Below are 22,412 nucleotides of genomic sequence, written 5' to 3'. Positions count from 1 at the left end.
AAAAAATCCCATTTCCTTAGGAATTAGGAGGCCTGGTTTTTAGCTGTGACTCCCATTAACTCCCTGCATAACCTTGGGCAAGACCCTTGGCTTTCTCTGGCTCTCATTTTCCTCCCCGTCTGATAATAGTTTGTTCCAGATGTCCTCTAAGGGCCCTTCCTGTTCTTACCATTCTATGTGCTAAGGCTCCTTCTGGTTCCATTATTCTCGGATTCTATCATCCCATACCCTTTAGTCCTACAACCTAAAGAGACAGTGCAGTACCATGGCTAGGGGCTGAACCTGACTTGGAGGGCTTCATTTTAGATCCTGCTTCTGACACCTATATTTGCAGAGTGACACCCAGCCCAAATTCTGTTTACCTGAGGCGACTCCCCCAGGGCAGTATCTGCAGAATCACAATAGGGTTGCAATATGTGTTGATGGAAGGAATTCCCACACCAGGAGTTTCCCTGTGGCTGTACATTTTTGCTACCCAGGGGACCTTAAAGTCTCAAAGGCTCAATGTCCTTATCTGTAAAATGAATGAGTTGGACAAGGTGAAATCTAAGGTTCCTTCACTTATAAGGGATATGATCCTCTGATCTTGGGTCACCAGTCAGTCAGTATTTATATGTGCCAGGCATTCTGAGTGATAAGAAATGAAAGGCAACAACACAGACCCAGCCCTCAGAGTTTACATTCTAATTGAAAGCACTTTGTACAGTGCCTGGCACATTGTAAGCACTATATGTTAGATATTATAATAATGACTATCCTTATTAATGGGGGAGACAACATGAATGTGGAAGGAGGGGGTGCTCAGCAGCACTAGATTTTTAGTGTAGAGAATTCCTAGACACCCTCAGAGCAAGGGGAATTCTGGAAATGTAAGAGAAGGAGAAGGAAAGAGCCCTTTAATAGACAGCTGGATCTGTCCATCAGGGATTCTTGGGCAGGGCACCCCCACCAAAGAGTTGTCCAGATCTCTGTGGCTCTGGTGTGCTCCTGAGCCATCCCAGGTAAATTAAAGGGTAAGAAAGAAGCGGGGTGAGGAGAAAGAACGAGACCTAAGGAAGTTTGGGGGGAAAATCAATTCACCCCATTCATAGTGGATAGAGTGCTAGACATGGAGTCAGGAAGACCTGACTTTGAATCCTACTTCAGACACTCAACTAGCTATGTAATCCTGGATGAGTCACTTTAGCCTCTGTCTGCCTCAGTGTCCTCATCTGTAAAATGGGGATAATTATGGTGCCTACCTCCCAGGCTTGTTGTTATTTTCAGACATCACTGATTCAGAGTCATTACCCCTGGCAGATTGTGGCTGTGCTCTCTGGGGGTTTTATCCAACTCTCTCTCTCTCTCTCTCTCTCTCTCTCTCTCTCTATCTGTATATATTGTTTGTATGTGCAATTTTACATATAGTATGTGTGTGTATATATATATACATGTATGTATGTATAATCCTGCTATACCAGCCATACCTGAAGAAGCAGGAGGATGGGGTGGGTGGGAAGGGGGGAAACGGAGCACATTCACAGAGTAGAGGTGGCACAGTACAGTTGATGAAGACTCTATCCTGATTATTATTAATTATTATTCACATTTCTCTAATGTTTGAAAGCTCGAAAGTTGTTAAGATTATGAAGAAAGTGCTTCCTTCATAATGATTCTGAGAGAAAGAGTAAGATTATTATTTTTCCCATTTTATAGATAAGGAAATTAAACTTGGAAAGATTAAGAGATTTGTCCACAAGGATACAGCCCAGAAATTTTGAACCCAACACTCAACCTCAGTTTCCCCATCTCCAAAATGGGGGGGGGGGCAGTGAATTCGTTGACCCTTAAAGCTCTCAGTCTATGATGCTGTGATCCCTCTGTCTCTGTGGCTCACTCCCACCCCCCCCCACCCCACCCCCCCTGCAGGGCCTTCAGAGGAAGTTCAGAAGTTGCCAAGTAATCCCTTGAGCAGTCTTCAGGGCAAGAAAGGCCCCTCACACAATGAGAAAATCTGCTCAAGGTCAGGGGTGGGGATAGAGCCTGATGTACTTTCCTGATGGCTATTTTAAACTGGCTGAGAAAAGCAGGTTTCACAGCTGAATAACTAAAGTACCTTTCCCACCTACTACCCCTGACCCCATAACTACCAAGCCCCCAGATCCTTCTTTCACAGCGTAACAGACAAGTGGTCATATCCCACTTACCCTTCCTAAACTGGGATATCCAGAACATAGCACTTTCCACAGCACTTAATGGGTAGAGATAGTCCTTTCCTCGCAAGGACCCAGTGGGGCAGGGAGGACCAGGAGCTATATCCCTATTTTATGGGTGACGAGCCAGAGGCTTAAAGAAATGACCATAACTTGCCTCTGGTCACACAGCTAGTGGATCCTAAACCAGAACCTGGAACCAAGTTGGTCTTCTGACTGTCTGCACAGTGGGAGTAGAGGCCTGAGCCACTCACCCCACTCAGCCCATTTGTAGCCTGGCATCGGGGGGATGCCCTGATCTTTGTCCTTGAGCCAGACCCAACCAGACCAACCCTGCAACCAATAAGCCCTCTGGGGCAGAAAACTTAATGACATCTCATAAACTCTCCCCAAATTTCATGGACTATCAGAACTGGATAGAGTTTTAGATGCAATCTTGGATAACCTCATTTTACAGCAGAAGGTCAGGCAGTGAGTTATAGGACAGCCTTAAAGGGAGCTGTATTCTGTTCACAAGTCCTCTTCCTTACCCCATTTGACCTTCATAACAGCTCCATGAGGCAAGCAGGCAGAGCAGGGATTATTATGCCCATTTTATAGATGAGAAAACTGAGATCCAGAATACAAAAGCCACCTCATGCTAGGTCCCAAAGTGCCTAAGCCTGGGACCTAGGTCTTCTGAGTCTCAGGTCTGAGCTCTTTCAGCCTGACGTTTCTCCATCTGGACCAGAGTGCTCTTGACTCCCAGGTGTAGCTGGTGTCATATGCTTGGGGTGCTGAAGATCAAGAGAGGAAGAAAGGTGTGGGGACAGCAACTGGCAGATGAAAATTCCCCACATGTGCCCCACACCATGGTGCAATGGAAAAGATGCTACATTTAGAATCCAAGGTCCTGGGTTCAAGTGCTGCCTCTACTCCTTACTATCTATATAGCCTTAAGCAGATCATTTTCCCTAGACCTAGGGTTATCTTTAAGCAGTTACTGCTATTATAGGGTGTGAGAGGTGGGAGGGGAGAAAGTGAATGACTGAAGTTCTCAAGGGACCTTTAGGGGATGTCAGAAAATCAGCAGGCACGAGTGGATGCAGCATAAAGAAGCTGGAGCCTGGCCTGGGTCCTGTGGACACAGCAGCACGGAAAAAGTTAGTTGTGCTGAGCATATATTCTGTGTGGGAGGAGAGGGTGACGAGGCAAGACAGTAGCTGTAGCTTTATAAGGGAGTGTGCCTTACCCGGCAAAGGGAGAACTGCTGAGAGTAGAGACTGACCCCAGGGGCAGAACATTCAGGAACAATATCCTGGCGGGGGCACTTAAGAGCAGGTAAGTATGGACTTGACTGTAGAGATTCTGTCCCTGTTAGGGGCCTGATGGTGTGTGCTCTGTAGTTCTGTGCCCTGACTGATAATGCCCTTGTGCATTAAAGTAATTAATTAAGCATAAATCAGAATGACGTGAGCAACAATGACCAGCAAATCTTGTGTAGCACAACTTAACTGAATCATCTGCTGAATTCCCCTCTGGCCTTCTTCAGAAGGACGGTGCCCCCTGGCTGGGGAGGAAGGGGTACTGAGCAACCAAGCTGATGGATATTGGGGGTCGCTCCAGAGACCGAGGGAATGGGAGACAGGTGGACGGGAAGTAGGCTCCTGGAATTGCCTGACCTCTCAGGACTGGAATGATTTCCTCTTCCTCTCCCCACTTCCCCTCCGACCTCCAGCATCCCCTAGGGTCCAGTTGGGGAAATGGGAAGGAAAAGAAACGTGACAGGCACTATGCCAAGACCAGAGCTGGTGTTCAAAGAAGGGGAAAAACAATTGTCTCGGCCTGGGAGCTGAGCCTGTCTATCTCTCCAACACCCCTTCCCATCCTTCTGTGGCGTCCTTTAGCCCAGCCAAGCACCACGAAGACCTGCAGAGACCCTACTGCCATCCCATCTCTCTCACTGCCTCAGCCAAGAGACGACCTTCAGGTCCCTTGGTCCCACTGTCCACACCACCACCATCAGGAGCACAAAGCTGGGCTGCAAGGGCTGTCCTGTTGGGATGAGAGCCTTTATTACCATCTTGTTGGCAGCTCTGCTGTGCCTGAATCAAGGTGAGTAAGCTATCTGGTACTGGGTGAGGAGGTGATAGGTATGAAGAAGCCTGCCTCATTTGAGGGGAAGAAGAACAGAGAGCAGAGCCATTAGAGAGGGGGAAAGGAACCCTACTTCTCCCTCGGAAGTGAGCAAAATTATACCCCAGTCAGAAGGCAGAGGCATGCAAAGGTGGACTGGGAGAGGGGCTGGTGCTTCCAACTGGAGAAAGTCCAGGACCAAGAGAGCTGAAGTGGTCATCAGACAGCTGTATTTAGAGTTAGTACACCAGCCTGTGGGACCACAGTGTAGTTGAAACACGTGATGAATTGGAAGTCAGAGGGTTCGAGTTCAAATCCCAGTTCTGCCACTGACCTTTGACAGATCACCTCCCTGGGCCTCAGTTTCCTTTTTGTAAAAATGAGGGGGTTGGATTTTATGACCTCTAAGGTGGCTTCTGTCTCTAAACACAGGATGTTCCAGAGGCCTTGGGGTAGTTTTTTAAGCCATGAAAGTTTCATAGCAGGACCCTCTATGATCCTCTGAGTCGGATGCTTGTTTTGAGAACATAGAGGAAGGAATTCACTTAATGCGGTGAATCAGCAGGAGAAACAAGACTTGAATCCTGGTTTCCCGACTCTGAGTCCAATGCCTTTTCTATCATGACATGTGTTAGGGCTAGATTGTAAAGGGCCTTGAATGCCAGGCAGAGCATTCTTGAGGCAATGGGGAGCCCTCAGATGTTCTGGAGCTGTGAAGGGACTAGAGAAAAGGGGAATTTACAGAGAACAGTGTGGATAGAGCCTCTTCAGAGGCACCACTAGAGACCCTAATCCAATTTCCCTGGGAATGCCTAGCCTCTGACTTGTATTTCTCACTTTGGGACAGGGAGTGAACAGAAGGAGACAAAGTTGGCAGATGAAAGCAGAGAAGAAGATTATGACTATAAGGATGATGATGATGATGAAGATGATGAGGATGAAGTTGAAATCAAGCACATTCCCTATGAAGGTACAACTCTGTTCCAAGTCCAACCTGCCCCACCCCCAGGACCTGGTGCAGCTTCTAGGCTGGGGGCGGAGTAAAATAGATGCAAAGACAGTGCACATGATCAGGGGCATCGGAGGGGCATAGAGAAGAGACAGGGGGAGGGAGAGGGCGAGGAAGGAGGGGAGGCTTCCTGGAGGAGGAGACATTTAATACCTTCACCATTTGTCCCAGGCCCTCTCTGTTTGTCATAGGATTTTAGTGGTGATGGGTATGAATTCAACAAGCAAAACCAGGGAAGACTGTCCAAATATGGGAAACAGCCTAAGCAAAGGTCCAGAGTCAAGAAGGTGCCGGGTGTTGTTTAGTTCAATTGGTCTGGAGCAGAGAGTACCTGGTACATAGAGAGGAGTGAGCTGCTTGGCAGAGCTGGAAGGAGGATTAGGTGAATGGAGTTTTACCCCAGGATGCTGTCTCCAATGGGAGGTGGGAAAGGGGAGGGCCTTCCACCCTGGAAAGGTGCTGGTCAGTACTTCCCCTCTGAAGCGGCCACCGTCCCTGTACAGAGACTCAGTCCTCCGGAGGCACAGGGCACATCTCCTCCCATCACCCCTACCACCCCAGGTTCCTAATATTGTGGCTGCCTTACATGGGACTAAAGGCTGGGACCCTGATGGGTAGATGGGTGGGATTGTCTTCAGTAGATGCCTCCCTCCCCAACCCCAGGGGAGACTAAAGAGCTAGGACAGGCCAGATAGAGAATATAAAAGTTCATGCTAAGAACCAGTAGTATGTTTACTCAATGCCTACTGTGTGCAAAGCCCCATGGTGCCTTGCTGAGAAAGAAAGGGGACTAGGGAGCTTCAGTGTCCTTGTCAGCCAGTCAGCAGGTATCAGATATTGATTAACCATCACCTATGTGGCAGGCACTGTGCTAAGTGCCAAGGGCACAAAGAAAGACAAAAAGCAATTCTTGCCTTCAAGAAGTTACATTCTACTGGGTGAGACAAAATATGAGTGACTAAGTACCTAAGTAAGATAGATAGAGAATAGATGGAAAATCGTGTCAGAGAAGGAACTAGTTACTGTGTGTACCCAAGGCAGGGTGTGATAAAGACCAGGAGCAGCAGTTCTCTTGGCATGGTGGATACAAGCACTGAACCTGGAGTCAAAAGACCTGAGCTCAAATTCAGCCTCATTTACTAGCTATGTGACCCTGGGCAAGACACATAACTTCTGTCTGCCTCAGTTTCCCCGTCTGTAAAATAAGGATAATAATAGCACCCACCTCGCAGGGTCATTGTGAGGATAAAATGAGATAATGTTTGTAGGGTACTTTGTGACCCTTAAAGCAGTTTGTAATTGCTTTTGTTAACTCTTCATGACCCCATTTTGGTCTTTTCTTGGCAAGATGCTGGAGTGGTTTGCTACTTCCTTCTCCAGCTCACTTTACAGAGAACGAAAGTGAAAAAAATAGGGCTAAGTGACTTGCTCAGGATCACACAGCTAGTAGGTGCCTGAGGCCAGATTTTAACTCAGGTCTTCCTGACTCCAGGGCCAGTATTCTATCCACTGTGCCACCTGGCTGCCCACATAAATGGGCTGTCTTTGATGGGAGGTGGGGAAGGAGAGGGCCTTCCATCCTGGAAAGGTACTGGTCAGTACTTCCCCTCCAAAGCAACCACCATCCCTGTACAGAGGCTCAGTTCTCCAGAGGCACAGGGCACGGCTCCTCCCACCCACCCAGCCACCCCAGAGTCCTAATACTGTGTCTGCCTTACATGGGAGCCTTGTTGTTGTTGTTGTTGCTGTTGCTGTTGTTGTTAAAGGACACACATGGTGCTATGGGTGAGAGGTCTAATCATGAGGGGTGAAGAGGGAAAGATCACTTATAGCTGGAGATGTTTGGGAAGGCTTTCTGGAAAATGTTAGATTAGATCAAGGGTTCTTAACCTCTGGTTCATGAACATTTTTGTTTTTTTTTTAACTAATTGTATTTCAACATAATTGGTTCCCTTTGTAATTCTGTGTTATTTTTATGCATTTAAAAACATTTTTCTCAGGGGCGGCCAGGTAGCACAGCGAGTAAGAGCACCGGCTCCAGTGTTGAGAACACCTGGAGATCGAATCCCGGGCTCAGACACTTAGCACCCACCCAGAAACACCTGGCCGTGTAGCCTTGAGCAAGTTACTTAACCCCAATTGCTTAGGGGCAGCCAGGTGGCTCAGCGAGTAAGAGCGCTGGCTCCAGTGTCGGGATGACCTGGATCAAGTCCGGGCTCAGATACTCAGCACCCCACCCAGAAATAATAAATGGCCGTGTAAAACTTTGCGAAATTTATTTAACCCAATTTGTTAAAAAAAAAAAAAAAACATTTTTCTGGGGCAGCTAGGTGGCACAGTGAGTGAAGTGCCAACCCCAGAGTCAGGAGGACCTGAGTTCGATTCAGGCCTCAGACACTTAACACCCACACAAAAAAACTAGCTGTGTAACCCTTGGGCAAGTTACTTAATCCCAATTGCCCTCCAAAAGGCAAAAAAAAAAAATTTTTCTAAGGAGGAGTCCATAGGCTTCACTAGGCACGCCAAAGAGGTCCAGCACATAAAAAAAATTGAGTACCTGTGGTAAAAAGGTGGGAGTTATTTGGCTAACTGAGAAAAGCAGGGATGTGAGCCCAGCCATATGACCCTGGGGTAGGGAAGAAAAGAGAAAGAGACAGTCCCTGTCCTTAGGAGCTAGCAGCCTCGGTGGGAAGACAGACACAGTTAGTTATAATATAAAGCAAGATGAGGTTAAGGCCATCTGAGGGAGGGCCAGATGCAGAGTTGGAGAGGTTCAGAAGGAGAAATGGCTTCCCAGTGGGGGTTGGAGGGTCAGGAAGGTTTCCTGATCACAGCATTCGACCTGGGCCAGCAAGGAGCAGTGGGATTTGAGTAGGAAGGGGTGGTACTACCTGTGGTAGGGTAGGGAGGAAAGGAAGATTGTGAGGAGAAGGTAGACAAGAAGAAATGCCATTCAGTGTCCAGATGGGTAGTAGCAGCACTATGGGCAAGAGGAGCTTAGAAAGGAGAGCAATGAGCTGGGGGCAGTGTAGACAGGGAAGGCTTCCAGCAAAGAGGGAGTTTGAACTTTTCATGGAAGAGGTCTCACATCCCTAAAGCAATTAAGGTTTGCAAAGCCCTTCTACTGCAAATACTGTGATGATCCCTATTTTATGGAGAAAACTAAAGCTCAGAAAGATTGAGAGACTTGTGCAGAGGCACACAGCTCATAAGGGTCAGTGCTGGAACCCTCTCATGTCCAGCTCCAGGGCATTTTCTACCAAACAACACCACATCTCCAGCAAAAAAAAGGGGGAGAAAATCTTTTCATTAAGGGAGAGGAGCAGGCAGAGGAAAACCTCCATGGTGTAATAGGTAGAGTCAGGAAAATCTGGTTCAAATCCTGCCCCAGATCACAGTAGCTGTGTGACTCTAGGCCTTTCTAGGCCTCAGTTTCCTCATCTGCAATATAAGGGGGGTTGACCTGGATGAGGGTACCTTCCAGCTCCAAATCTCTGATCCTTCAAGGTGAGAGGAACTTGAACCTTATCTGGAGGGAAGAAAAAGTCAATGTCCTCCTTCCTGGTGACAGCAGGGCACTGTCCTAGGACTGTCCTAAGTTGTGGCAGTGAATGGGGTTAAGCATTTGGCCAACTCCCAGCCGGTTGACTCCCAGGGCCCATTGTCTTCCTTTCCCCTCTGTTCTGGGGAAAGGTCTGTTTTGATGTTATCTGCAAGCCAGTACTTCTTCAGTTCAATTGAATTCAACAAACAAACAGTAGTAATTGCCCTCTGTGTAGAAGGTCTTATAATTATCTGCTGAATATTACCCTCTAACCTCACTGTCTACCAGTCTTAGCATTTCTCAAATGTATTTATCAAGAAATGAAATGTGTCAGCCTTATCTTTGTGCATATTCTACTCCCCAATTGAACTGGGAACTCTGTAAGAGGAGGGACAATTCCTTAAACTTTGCAGCTCCCCTCAAAGCCTGGGATGGTACTCTGTACAAGTAGGAGCTTAATAAATGCTTGGGAAGTGTTTTTTCAGTCTAGTGGGAGGACAGATATATAAATGATACTAGCAGAAGAAGAGGAGAAAGATAAGGGCAAAGAAGAAGTCCAGGCAAAGTACATCAGGAAGTTTGAAAAAGGAGAGGATGCTTTCACTTTGGGGCTGGGATGAAGGATCAAGGGAGACTTCATGGCGGAGGTGGCAACTGAATTGGGCCTTGAAGAAAGGGAGGGACTTCAGTAGACAGAAATGGTGGTCAATGGAATAAAGGGAAACCAATCCATGAGAATGGGAAAGAGAGTTGTCCAGATTGTTTGGTGCATAAACTCTCTACAAGCCGGTAGCATTAGATAAAGCTGAACAAGTGTCTTGGAGCCAGACTGTAGAGCACCTTCATGTCCACAGCAGGAGGTTGATACTTGTTTGGGCAGGCAGTGGTAAGCCAGCAGAGGCCTACAGAAGCAGCATGATCAGAGTGGTGTGTTAGGAAGATGACTTGGGCTTCTGTGTCAAGGATGGACCAGAGAGAAGAGAAGCCCGGAGGGAGGAACAATACTTAGGAGTCACACGGGCTGCCAACCACAGACAGCCACACTGCCTGGGTCCAGACTCTCTCTTCCTCCCCACCTTGGCCCCCCCTTGTTTCCTTTGTGACCCACCTCCATAGTTGTTACCACGCCCTCCTCTAATTTACTCTCCCTGCCCCTTGTCCTAGCTGCTGGCTCCACATTAGCATTGCACTTGGGGACTCAGTTCTCAGCATCTCACAATTAGAAAAGACCTCAGATTTCCCTTAGCCCAGCACATGCCTATGTAAAAATCTCCTCTGCAACATCCAGCCCAAAACTGTCACTCTTTAGATGAGGAAACTGAAGTTAAGCAATGTACTCTAGCTGTGTGACTCTCTGGGCCTCAGTTTCCTCATCTGTAAAATGAGAGGGATTGGACTCAGTAATGTCTAAGGTACCAGCTCTAAACTTATGATCCTGTGATGTCCCTAATAAGGGCTCACCTGGTGTCCACTCTCGACAGCCCATTCCACTTTTGGACAGCCCTAATCATTAGGAATTCTTTCCTATGTTTGCCTGATTGCAAATACCACCTGTCAATCCTAGTTCTTCCCCCCAATGCAAGTGGAACAAAGCTAATACCTCTCATATATTAATAATGTTTCCTTTTCCTGAACATAAGATCACTCTTTCCCCACCTCCAAGTCTCCTCTCCTCCAGCCTACACATCTGTAATTCTCTCAAGAGATCCTCATAGGATGTGGTTTTCAATTTGCACCTCCTTCTGCTACTCCTATTCATCTGTGTGACCTTGGGCAAATCACTTGACTACTCTAGGACTCAGTTTCCCCATATGTAAAACGAGAAGGTTAGACAAGACAATCTCTGAGCTCCCTTCTAGCTCTGAATCTCATAAACCAATGATCTTCCTCTTCTCTTTTTCATTCAAGTCTGTTCTATATCCCCAGTCCATAAAGAAAGCAGGAGGTAGAGACTTAGTCCTGTCCCTTGGGGGACTTTACAGTCTAGTTTGAAGGTCAACAAGCACTTAAGGCAACAAATGTTTGTTAAACACTTACTATGTGTCAAGCACAGTGCTAAGATATGAAGAAAGAAGGAGGAAGAAACAGTGGAAAGTGGAGGAAAAAACAGTCCCTGCCCTCAAGGAGGTCACAATCTAATGGGAATGATAACACTTAAACACCTATATATAGACAAGACAGATAAAGGATAAACTGGAAATGACTGAAGGAGGGAAGGCCACTCACATTAAGGGGGATGTGGAAAGGCCCCATGCAGAACAGATATGTCAATTATACATATAGTCATGCAAAACAAAACTCCACATTAGCCATGTTGGAAAAAAAAACACAAAATAGCACAAAAAATAAAGTCAAAAAAGTATGTGTCACTCTAAACTTATAGTTCATCAGTTCAGAGAGATTTTCAGTGGGTAGAGATGAGGAAAGGATTGAATGTCAGGGACTGGCCACCTGGTCAAATGAATAGAGAGGCAGAAAAACATAAAATGAGGTTAGGAAACTACTAAAAAAATTTTTTGGAGTAAGGAGGCAAGGTCACACAGCTAGTAAGTGCCAAGCGTCTGAGGTCAGTTTTGAACTCAGGTCCTCCTGACTCCAGGGCCAGTGCTCTATTCACTTCACCACCTAATTGCCCCTAGGAAACTGCTAATTGACCCCTTTGGTTAATATTCAGAGAGTGTGAAAGGGAGGAATGTGATTATTTCACATTACTGGAAAGGTAGATTGGAGCCAGATTATTGACCACCTTTGAATTTTATCCTATACCTTCCTTCTCTCACCTTTCCCTTACCCTCATATCTCCAGGTTCTCTGGAATGCTACACCTGTGAGTCAGAGACCATTGAGGAGCACTGTAACAAGATCAAAACCTGTGCACCCTCTCAGACCTTCTGCAAAACCATCATCACCAGAGGGAATGCCGGTGAGTTGTGGGGAAGTGGAACCACACTAGACAAGAGGGACTGTTCCTAAGGTCATAGAATCTGAATTCAGGGGAAGGACTTAAATAGGCAGCCTGCTTAGAGCCCTGGACTGAAAGTTTGGAGACCTAGGTTTGAGTCCCAGCTCTGCCACAGACTAGGTCCATAATCTTGAGTACATTATCTCTCCCCAAACTTCAGTTTCTTATCTGTAAAAGAAGAGTGATCCATAAAAGAAAGACCCCTCAAGACCTTCTAGCTCTGACATCCTGTGTTCTAAGGCCAATTTTAGCTCTATCCTTTCATGATTCCATGATCCTGGTCAATTACCACCCCCCTTCCTCTATGTCTCTTTCCTTTTTTCCTTTCATCTGTCTTCTAGGACTTCTCCATATTCTCATGGCCCCCCAACCCAAGGAAGGAAGAACTAAGTTCTTGTTCTGCCTTGGTTATTGTCATAATGGATGATGATGATGATGATGATGATGATGATGATGATGATGATGATGATGATAGCTCCCATTTCTTTAGCACTTTAAGGTTTACAGGCTCTCCGAGTTGTAAGAGGACTCAGAAGCCATGAAGCTCAATCTGTACCTTAACATGAATTCCTGCTTTATCCACAATAGGAAGTCACCCAGCTTCAGCCTGAAAAGTTCCAGTGAGGCTGACTCCAACTACTGTTCTATACATCCCATTCTACTCTTAGAAAATCCAAATTTTAGGAATTTGTCTTGACATCAGACCTAAATGGGCATATTTGTCCCACTCATTGTTCCTGGTTTTACCTTCAGGTCCCAAGCAGAACAAATCTAATCTTTCGTTCTTATGACAACTCTTCAGATAACCAAAGACAACAATGGGGATCCCATTAGTTGTCTTCTTTTCTCCAAGCTAAGCATATTTTTTTCCTTTAACACTGCCTTATATGGCATCTTCAGGCATCTCACCATCTTGAATGCCCTCTTCTAGATACATTCCAGCTTATCAATGCCCCCCCTTAAAATGATGAGCCCAGAACTGAATCCAGTGGTGTCTAAAGAGGGCAGAGGAGAGAGGGATTATCATTTTCCAAATCTGAGCTCCTTTTTTCCTAAATTCTTTTTTTATCTGTTATATCATAATGTAGACTTATATGGAGCTTGAAGTTTACTAAAACCACAATGTTTCCCACACAAGAATCCATTACCAAGCCATGTCTCACTATCCTATACAAGTAAAGCTCAATTTTTAAACTGATTCTGGACATTCAACTGATTCTAAACCCAAATAGCTCTTCTATCATCTAACCCAGATCTCTCTACCTTGTAGGTAAAGTAAGTGTAAGAGGTTTTGTCAAGGTTTGGTTTTGGTTTTGTTTTTGTTCTGTTTTGCCAAAATCAGGGTATACTTAGTTTGTCTACAGTATTACCTTAATCTACCAGTCTAGTAACCATATCCATAAAGGAAATGAGGTGAGTCCAATAGGACCTTTCCTTAATGATAGCTGCCATGCTACCTCATGGTGAGCCAGCCATTCCTTTCTAAATGATTAGAAACTTTCCCATTAAAAAATATACCCTAGAACTTTGCCAAGAATTGAAGAAAACATTGAACCTGCAGTATGCAGAATCCACTCTCCTCTTTTTGAAAGCTCATTCAGTATTCCCCCTTTTCAAGTTGGTAGTATCTTTCTTCTTCATGATCTTTCAAAGATGATAGACGGCTGGGTATCTCAGTGGATATAGCACTGGACCTTGGAGCCAAGAAGAACTGGGTTCAAATTCCACCTAAGATACTTCCTGTGACCCTGAGCAAATTACTTAACCTCTGTTTGCCTCAGTTTTTTCATCTGTAAAATGAAGATAAAAATACCACCTCATCCCAGGGTTGTTGTGAGGAACAAATGAGATAATATTTGTAAAGCACATAGCAGAGTGTCTCGCACAGGGTAGATATTTAATAAATATTTGTTCCCTTGTTTCTATCCTTCAAAGATCGGTAACAGAAATTCTGCCATCACATCTGCCTTTTTCTTAGCTCCCCTAAGATATATTTATCTGGGCCCAGAAACCTGAACTCACTAAGGATAGCTCAATGTTCTTTTACCATCTCCTCACTCATCTTAGGGTTTTAACTCCTAGTTAAACTATGTTGTTCTAGCTTTCCCAATCCAAAGATTTTGGGGAAAAGAAAACAGAAGCAAAATGAGAGTTGAGTACTTTGGTCTTCTCATTTCCAACCTTCTGTCATCCTATCTATCTAAGTAACTGGTCCTATGTCTTCTTTGATCTTCCTCTTATATTTTAAAGTTTTTATGAAAATCTTTTGTTTTTACATCATCTATATTTCCCAGTATAGCTCCTTCCCAGAGAGTCATATTTTATACCAAAGAATTTTTTTTAAAAAAACTATAAATTGCCAGCCATCTCCCAAGTCTTGAATGATGTTCCTTCCATCTTCTTCCATAATGGAAAAAGAGGGTTAAAAATATTATATCTCCCAGGAGGCTGTGTGATTAGTTTCAGGCCCATAGGCTGATAAAAGACAGTCCTTGACTGCAAGGAGATTATATTCTACTGGGAAAGGGGATGGGAGAGAGATATAACAGTCACACAGAGAGGTAAACACAAAGTGTAAAAGATAAATGCAAAGTACTTTCAGGGTGGGAAAATATCTAGCCCCTGGGGAATCAGGACAGATTGACTAGTCAATAAATATTTATTAAGCACCTACTGCATGATAGAGACTGTGTTAAGCAATGGGGATAAAAAAAGCACAAGACTGTTCCTGTTCTCAAGGAGCTTGTAGTCTAATGAAGGAGAGAACATTCAAACACTTATGTGCAACCTATAATTAGGATACATTGAGAATAATCAATAAAAGGAAAGCACTAGAATTAAAGGGGATCAGGTAAGGCTTCTCGTAGAAGGTGGGCTTTTAGCTGGGACCTGAAGGAAGACAAGGAAGCCAGGAGGTGGAGAGGAGGCTGTACAGGGGAAAGCCAGTGAAATGGTCTGAAGTCAGGACATGGGAAGAGAAGACTACATGGGACATGTAAGGTGCTAGGGAACATCTGAGCATTCTTCTTGCCCTAACATTGGCTACCAGCCTTAGCTCATTCTGGCCATTCATGCTGCTGACTCCGTTCTTACAGAATGAGGTATTGTTTCCTTTTCATCCCATTTACAGCTACGTAGCCCTCTCTAGGCAATTGCTTCTTTTCCTCCTCATCGGAATCATATCTGTGTATTCAGAATTTCATTTACCAAAGCTTCCCATCCCTCTTGAGATACCTTACCTTGCAGAATGTTAAGTCGGTGAATCCCACCTTTCTCATAATCTCTGCTCTTTGAAGTCCAGTCTCTTCAAATCAAGGCTGTGTATCAGACGATGCTGGTTTTCCTCTCCTTTGTGCTGAGCTCTATGATAGAGTGGTCACTTGCCCCTTCTTCCCATCCCACCCTCCACCAAAATATCCATCATTTCTCCTTCAGTGACCACTATCTCAGAATCGAGTCCAGAACAGCAGTTGCCACTCCTTACCTCCTTTATTTTTTGAAGGATGAAATTATCCCTAAAGTAGGTCAAGAATTTGTTGACTATTCTACATCTGACAGGGGGAAGACTCCAGCAAGTATCTGGATAACTGAAGTCACCCTCAATAGAAAAGCATGCATCATTGACAACCTGTGACCCATTAACCAAAGCCCTCCTCTACTTTATCCTTCTGTACAGGTGGCCAATACAATATTCTAATGGCAACATCCCCTCTGCTTCTTCCTTCATGGATTCTCATCTGAAAGTTCTGTACCATATTTTCCCCTTTGGGATTCCTAGATTTCCTTACTAGAATACATCTTCATATATAATGATATTACAAGAAAAATGTCTGCCTTCAACCTAGTTTTATCAGCAAGGCCTAAACACAGGCTCTAAAACCATTTGTCCTAAGTGATACCTGAGATTCTACCATGATTACTTCATTTCTTTGGATTCAATATTACTTACTCCAGGCTCACATTTTAAAATCCTCCCACTTTTCCCCATAAAGGGGGCACATTCCGTTTCTAACCCTTTGAGGGAAAGAATTTTCTCAGAGAACATTAAAGGATGTCAGACCCAGAAGGAGCCTTAGAAAACATTTTATCTAATCTTCTCCTTTTACAGAGAAGGAAACACCTCCTAGAGAGGAAATAACTCACACAGTGAGTTAGATGGAGGCAAAGCCAGAATTAAAACCAGCTTCCGCACCTCCCATTTGGAGGCTTTTCCCTTTCACTGTGCTAACCTTCTATAGATGCCTTCCCCTAAAGCCAGAGACTCTTGGAGCAGCATGCCTTGGGAGATGGGGGTGGTGAGAGCTGGGGAGGGAGCCTTCTATTTGAATGCAGCAAGCTCTTTTCCTTATCCTCCCTGGAAGGAATGATGAGATTAAGACTAGTAAGGGGGAGACTCAATGTGACCCTTATTCTCCAGGATTGAAATTTCTGCAGATGGGGTCCCATGAAAAGTGGGACCTTAATCTCACTCCATTTAAGGGGGCCCAGAAATAGGCCGCATTCCCTGCTTCCCATAGAACAGAAATATACCTGATCATATGAAAAATATGGCAAGCACAGAAGAAGTGAGGTTCCCACTGCCCCATCCCCCACTCCCCACCCCCCAGTTGAGAGGGATAATGGAGGAGAGCTGTCAGAATAAAGTGTCATTTTGAAGTTCATCATTCTCCCAGGGCCCACTCCCTGGTCTTAAGGCAGACCCGGATTACTGAGTCCTTATTCCCATCACCACACCCTCAGCCTGCTCCCCCCACCTAATCAGTAAAAGCTAGTAGCTACCATCCCCCTAGGAGATCCAGCCTGGGACCATGCCCTCACCTCCCAAGCCCTCCACATGGCCTTCTCATTCCCTGCTCCTTCCTATGCAGAGTCCAACTACCTTACCACCTTCTCGGCGTGGTGCTCAGATACCTGCAAAGAAGTCACCAAGATCATAGAGGGGACTCATGTGACCGTGAACTGCTGCCAGTTTGACATGTGTAACCCCTTGTCAGTGGAAGGCAGAGTCTCAGACACAAATTCGAAGGCCAATCATGGGGGCATCCTTACGGGTGTGGGGACAACCACCCTGTTCATGCTGCTCTGCAGCTGGCTGGGGAGAGGCCTATAAAAGGAGATACCCCCCCCCAGGAGCTCTCCTCCACCCTCTGGCCCTACTTCCTTGTCCCTGACCCCCTAATTCTACCCCACTCCAAGGAAGAGATCTCCTGTCCCAGGAAGTCTCTAGCCCTTCTCCCCCAGGCCTATGTTCTATGGTCTGTTTTGTTTCTGTAATGCTGTGTTTTCAGCTCTAACATCCCTTTTAATGTTCAGAGCTCTGCCTCTAACATGGTAGGTTCTAAGGACCTTTCCAACTCTGACATTCCATGTTGTATGTTCTCAGGTCCCTTCCATTTCTAACATTCCATGTTATGTGATCTGAGGTCTCTCTCAGCTCTGACTTTTTCATATTCTGTGTTCTAAGGTCTCTTCTAGTTCTGATATTCCATGATTTTATTACTTCTCAGATGGGAGGGGACCCAATGAAGGAGAAGGGCCTTCCTCAGACCAACTTGGTCTGTCTCCAGGAAACAGGTCACAGGGCAGAAATGTTCAGACTTGTATGAATTGTACTCAAGTCTCTGCTGCATCTCCCTACCTGTGTCTTCCTGTAGGGAAGAAGAGAGGTGTAGGTGTTGAGAGACAATCTGGAGACAAGCTCCTGTATCCTGGAGCTGGGACTCTGCCCCTCTCTAATGCCATACATCTGAAAGGAATTGTGAAACAAGAGTCTAATTGGAGGGGAGGATAATGGGAGGACAAAATGTTAGCCCTGGACCAGTCATTTTTGATAGATATCTCAATGACCTCAAAATATTCTAGCGTTTACTGTCCCACCACCTACTTCCTCTGTCCCCATCGGTCTCTCCAAGTGGTCCTATCTTCATGACTAGAGTACTACCTTCTAATAATAAAGTTTTGGTTTCTTTAATAAGCAGCAGCATTCAAACCCTCCAATGACACCAGCATCTGACATGTCCCTGCTCCTCTCCGAATCCTCTGTTTCCTTGCCTTTAAAGTGAAGGACTTGTACTGTGGTTTGTAAGGTCCTTCCAACTCTGGTGTTCAGCCAGTTGACTCAGCCAAAACTAGGGGTAGGCAAGGTAAGCAGCAGACTAGGGAATAACATTCAAGAGTCAAAGAGAGAGAGTCACAACAAGGGACACTTTTTTCATATCACTTTTTATAAATGCATATATATTTAATGCCCCCAAATCCTGCTCCCTATAGCTTATAGGGATTAACATTGTGACAAATTAGCACCTATATGTTATAGTGAAAGCATGGGAAGGCAGTAGAATATACTGGGGACATAATTTTCAAAATTTGTTAGAGGTACACAAATGCTTTGTGGTTTCTTCAGATTTGATGTCAAAGAGTCAAAGAATTCAAAGCTGGAAAGGACCTCAGAGAATTCCAAACCTCCCCATTCCTATTTTATTTATTCTTTTTTTTCTATAGTGTGAGGAAATATTTTGTTTTTAACACAATAGCTGTTATCCACAAGCACCTAAACAAACCCACTTTCAAAGACTATTCCCTGAAAAACAGCTTATCAATTATTTCTCCCCATGTAATAACTTTATGTATTATTAATATCAGAATCATTTCCCAGTATACCACTTCCACATTGAATTTCCCCTTGTAACAAAGAAAAATTGAAGTCAAACACAAAACAACTGTGTAATAGTAATATACATCACTCCTCACCCATACTGCCCCACCTCTCTACTCAGAGGAAGAAAATATTTTTCTCCTCCTTTCTCTAGGACCAGGACAGGTTGGTGTAATTATTGTGACTTCAGATATTTTAATGTTCTTTTGTTTACATTGTTGTAGTCGTTGTAGATATTGTTCACTTGGCTTCTACTCTTTTCACTCCATATCAATTCATACAAGTCTTCCTGTGTCTCTCTGAATTCTGTATATTCATCATTTCTTACAGAATAATAATATTCCATCATGTTCATATACCACAGTTTATTCTGTCATTCCCCTATCGATGGTTGCCCACTTTGTTTCCAAAGTCCTTGCTACCATGAAGAGTGATACTATGGACATTTTGTTATATATGGTTATACATGCCATTGACTGGGACCTCATTGTGTCAAAAGACATGAATAATTTAGAGACTTTTTTGCATAATTCAAAATAGTTTTCCAGAATCCATCCCTTTATTTTACAAATGGGAAAAACTGAGGCCTAGAGAAAAGTAAAATGGCCAAGATCATTCATGTACTGGATTGTGGAGCCAATATTCATATCTACATCCTTGACTCCAAATTCACAATGCCATGTTGAGTTCACCCACGGGAGGCGACCCTGCCTAACACACACTAGTGATCAGAGCCACCACAAGACCTGAAGGGAGACACTCTCCCAAGAAAAGTGGGTCAGAGTCCAAAGCTTAGGGATAAACCAGAAGTTGCTCTCTATCAGGAATCAATTTCTTGGGCACACCAAATGAAGAAACTGTGACAGATCAAGAAGCAAAGAGAGATAGCAGTGGTAAGCCCACATCCCCTTATGCTTGGCAGTGACATATCAGTGTGGTCATGAGTTAATGGTTCACCTTTAACTCCTCCTGATTCAGCTGGGCAGGTAAGGACAAGGGATCAGAGAATAAAGAGAGAAATTACAATGATAACTTCCAAATCTACAGAGCATTAAATTCAAATGATATTAAATAACATTTTAAATTTCATATCATAAATTTAAAACTGTCAACAAAAGCAAGTAATCAAACCTACATCACAATGAGTAAATTCTTATTTAAAAGTCTTAGCATTCAACAAGATAGAACCAAGTGAATCCTTTCCCATTAAAAGTCAGTTACACAATGAACTCACATAGCAAATAACAAAGAAAACCCTTTATCCAAGTTGATAGCAAAAAAACAGACATCAGAAAAAAATATACGCATGGAAATACATACCACACAACATGAAAAGAATGAACTCTCCTTTGAGGAGCAAGATAGCTCAACTCAATCAAGAAGGAAAGTTCCAGATCTCACCCAAGGGGAAATTTCCTGAAGCTGAGCAGAGGGACATGATGGAGACTGCTAGCTCTTATCATATTGGCCTCTTCCCAGAGACTTTCTTCCCCTCCAGAGACCTAAAGCAAAATTGAAATGGTCATCTCAAAGATAAATGCCAAAAGAGGCCAGGACATCCCTCCTCTCCTTTTCTTACCAACTCCACTCCACTCTTCCTCATGCACAGGCAATCAAATAATCAATCTCTGTCAATGAGGAGAGGACCCCATGCAACTGGCCTTTTAAGCCAAGGATTACATAACTATGTACAAGCAAGCTATATACAGGAAAAAGTAGAAATAATCAACAGGAAGAAGACAGATTGGGAAAGACTTCCTGTGGAAGGATTTTAGTTGGGACTTGAAGGAAATTATTGAAGTCAGGAAGCAGAGATAAAGAGGTACTATTCAATGCAAGGAAGATAGCCAGTGTAAATAGATGGAATGTCTTGTTTATAGAAGAGCCAGGAGGCCAGAGTCCCTGGACCAAAGAGTACATATCAGGAGGAAAGTGTAGGAAGACTGGAAAGTTAGGAGGGGATTAGTTTATGAAGGGCTTTGAATGACAAACAGCATTTTATATTTGATCCTGGAATTTCTAGGGAACTGCTCAGGTTTATTAAATTGGGAGGTGACATGGTCAGATCTGTATGTTAGGAAAAGGTGGCTGAATGGCCAGTAGAGTGGGGAGAAACTTGAGGCAGGCAGACCCACCAGAAGACTATTGTAATAATCCAGATGAGAGGTGATGAGAGCCTACAACCTAGTAGTGGTAGTGTCAGAGGAGAGAAGGGGGGCTATTTGAGAGATGTTGCCAAGGTGAAGTGAACAGACTGGCAACATTGGATATGGGGAATGAGAGAGAATGAGGAGTCCAGGATTACTCCTAGATTTTAAGCCTGAGGGACTGGGAGAATGATGTTGCCCTCTGCAATTCCAAGTCTAATGTTCTTTTCACCACACCACACTGACCTTCTACGTGGTCATTTACTATCATAAATAGCATTGGAAAACCTAGAACTCACTTCTACCACCACAACTACCACCTCCTCCTCCTCCTTTTTATGGGGTTGACCTTACAGATAGGCAGAGTAAAGAGTTCCCTGTCCCCCAACATAACATCCCCGTTGCTTGTTACCAACCAGTTATCTTTTGAGAACTTTATCTTTTTAAATCTTTTTTTGAGAACTTTATCTTTTGGTGTTTGACAGACTTGTCCCATCTCTAGCAATCCCCTTTTGAGACAAATATCTCCCAGAATACTTTATAAGATTTGAGCTGTCAACCATGGTCTTAGGCATGGCATAGTAAGAAAGAGTTCTGATTTGGGGTTAGGAGAGGTTGGTTCAAATATTGGTTTTGCACACAAGCTATATGGCCTTGGATAAACCCATGAACCTTAGCTTCCTCAGAGATTAGCCTGGGTAATCTCTGAGATTCCTAGCTGCTGTAAACCATGTATGATCATCCTACATATCTGCCTATTCACTGAGAACAAGACACCACAGTCTATGGGGAAGGGAATTATGAAACTCTAATGAAACAATAGATATAAAGCACTTTGCAAGTCTTAAAGTTGTGTATAGATGCCAATTATTGTCATTATCACTAGCCTAACTACATTCTTCAAGCCTTTTACTACACTCCTGCTGAACTCAAAGCTGTCTTTATAGGGCAATATAAGGGTGTGCTGGTAAATGTTTAACAACCAGAATCTGGGAGAGAGAGGAATTTTTTTTAATGTACACGTTTAAATCTAATCTGAATTATGAACACTTTCTTAAATCTAGACAATCAACAAAACAGTAATTCAAGCTGTGATTTATAACTATTTCTGAGGTATTAATAATTAGGAATCAGCTCCCCCCAGTGGTTAAAGATCGCTCAAACACACTGTCTGGCTACAGTATAAGAAGGGCTCTAGGCATGAGGGTCAGTCAGTCAATAAGCAAGATAAATTAGTACTATGCTATTATGTTGATGGCTAATTATTAATTTGTAATCCACCCTTTTCCTCTTATATCTTAAAGCCCAACTCCTGAAAAGGTATACTCTGAAGAGTATGGCTAAATGATGAGATTACTAGGCCTCCAAGGAACATGCTCCTTTAACTAGGTTGGTTGGGATCCCACACAACTGGGAAACCTAATTTCTGGTTAGAGGATACACAGAATCCAGTCTGAGTGAGTCTTTCCCTGGGGGAAGAACCCCCTGTTCTTGATTTCCTCCATTAGAGCTTAGGGAGACCTAGCTCATGAAGGAGAACGTAGCCAGAGAGATCCTAATAGAAAAAGTTCCCCCCTGCCCAGAAGATTTGAGATTGCTGAGTCTCACAATCAAGCCACATTCTCAGCAGGAGATGCTGAAGGCTTTTAGCCCACCTCCTCATTAAATGTCTTTCAATCAGGGTTGAATTTCATTAGGGGAGTTCCCTTTTAGAGGATACACATCTGATTTAAGGCATTTCAGAATCTCCTTTGGTGTCTTCAGTTACTGAGAGGAATCTCTGACCATC

General features: G+C 44.2%; 1 protein-coding gene across 1 annotated transcript in view; it reads left to right on the top strand.

Moving 5' to 3' along the window:
• The first annotated feature begins 3,285 nt into the window (after positions 1 to 3,285).
• Positions 3,286 to 22,412, top strand: part of LOC138155877 (zinc finger protein 391-like) — a 33,714-nt gene continuing 14,587 nt past the window's right edge. Inside the window, exons 1-4 of the mRNA XM_069081135.1 lie at positions 3,286 to 3,512; positions 4,079 to 4,286; positions 5,155 to 5,277; positions 11,666 to 11,782. Coding sequence (XP_068937236.1) covers positions 4,235 to 4,286; positions 5,155 to 5,277; positions 11,666 to 11,782 — 292 coding nt within the window. The 5' untranslated portion in view covers positions 3,286 to 3,512; positions 4,079 to 4,234. The remainder of the gene's footprint in view (positions 3,513 to 4,078; positions 4,287 to 5,154; positions 5,278 to 11,665; positions 11,783 to 22,412) is intronic.

The sequence above is a fragment of the Petaurus breviceps genome, unplaced genomic scaffold, assembly GCF_028583685.1.
Source record: "Petaurus breviceps papuanus isolate PSGF00001 unplaced genomic scaffold, PetGlider_PUasm1.0 98, whole genome shotgun sequence".
NCBI lineage: Eukaryota > Metazoa > Chordata > Mammalia > Diprotodontia > Petauridae > Petaurus > Petaurus breviceps.
Note: the sequence above shows the minus strand (reverse complement) of the source record. Positions and strands in the feature narration are given on the sequence as shown.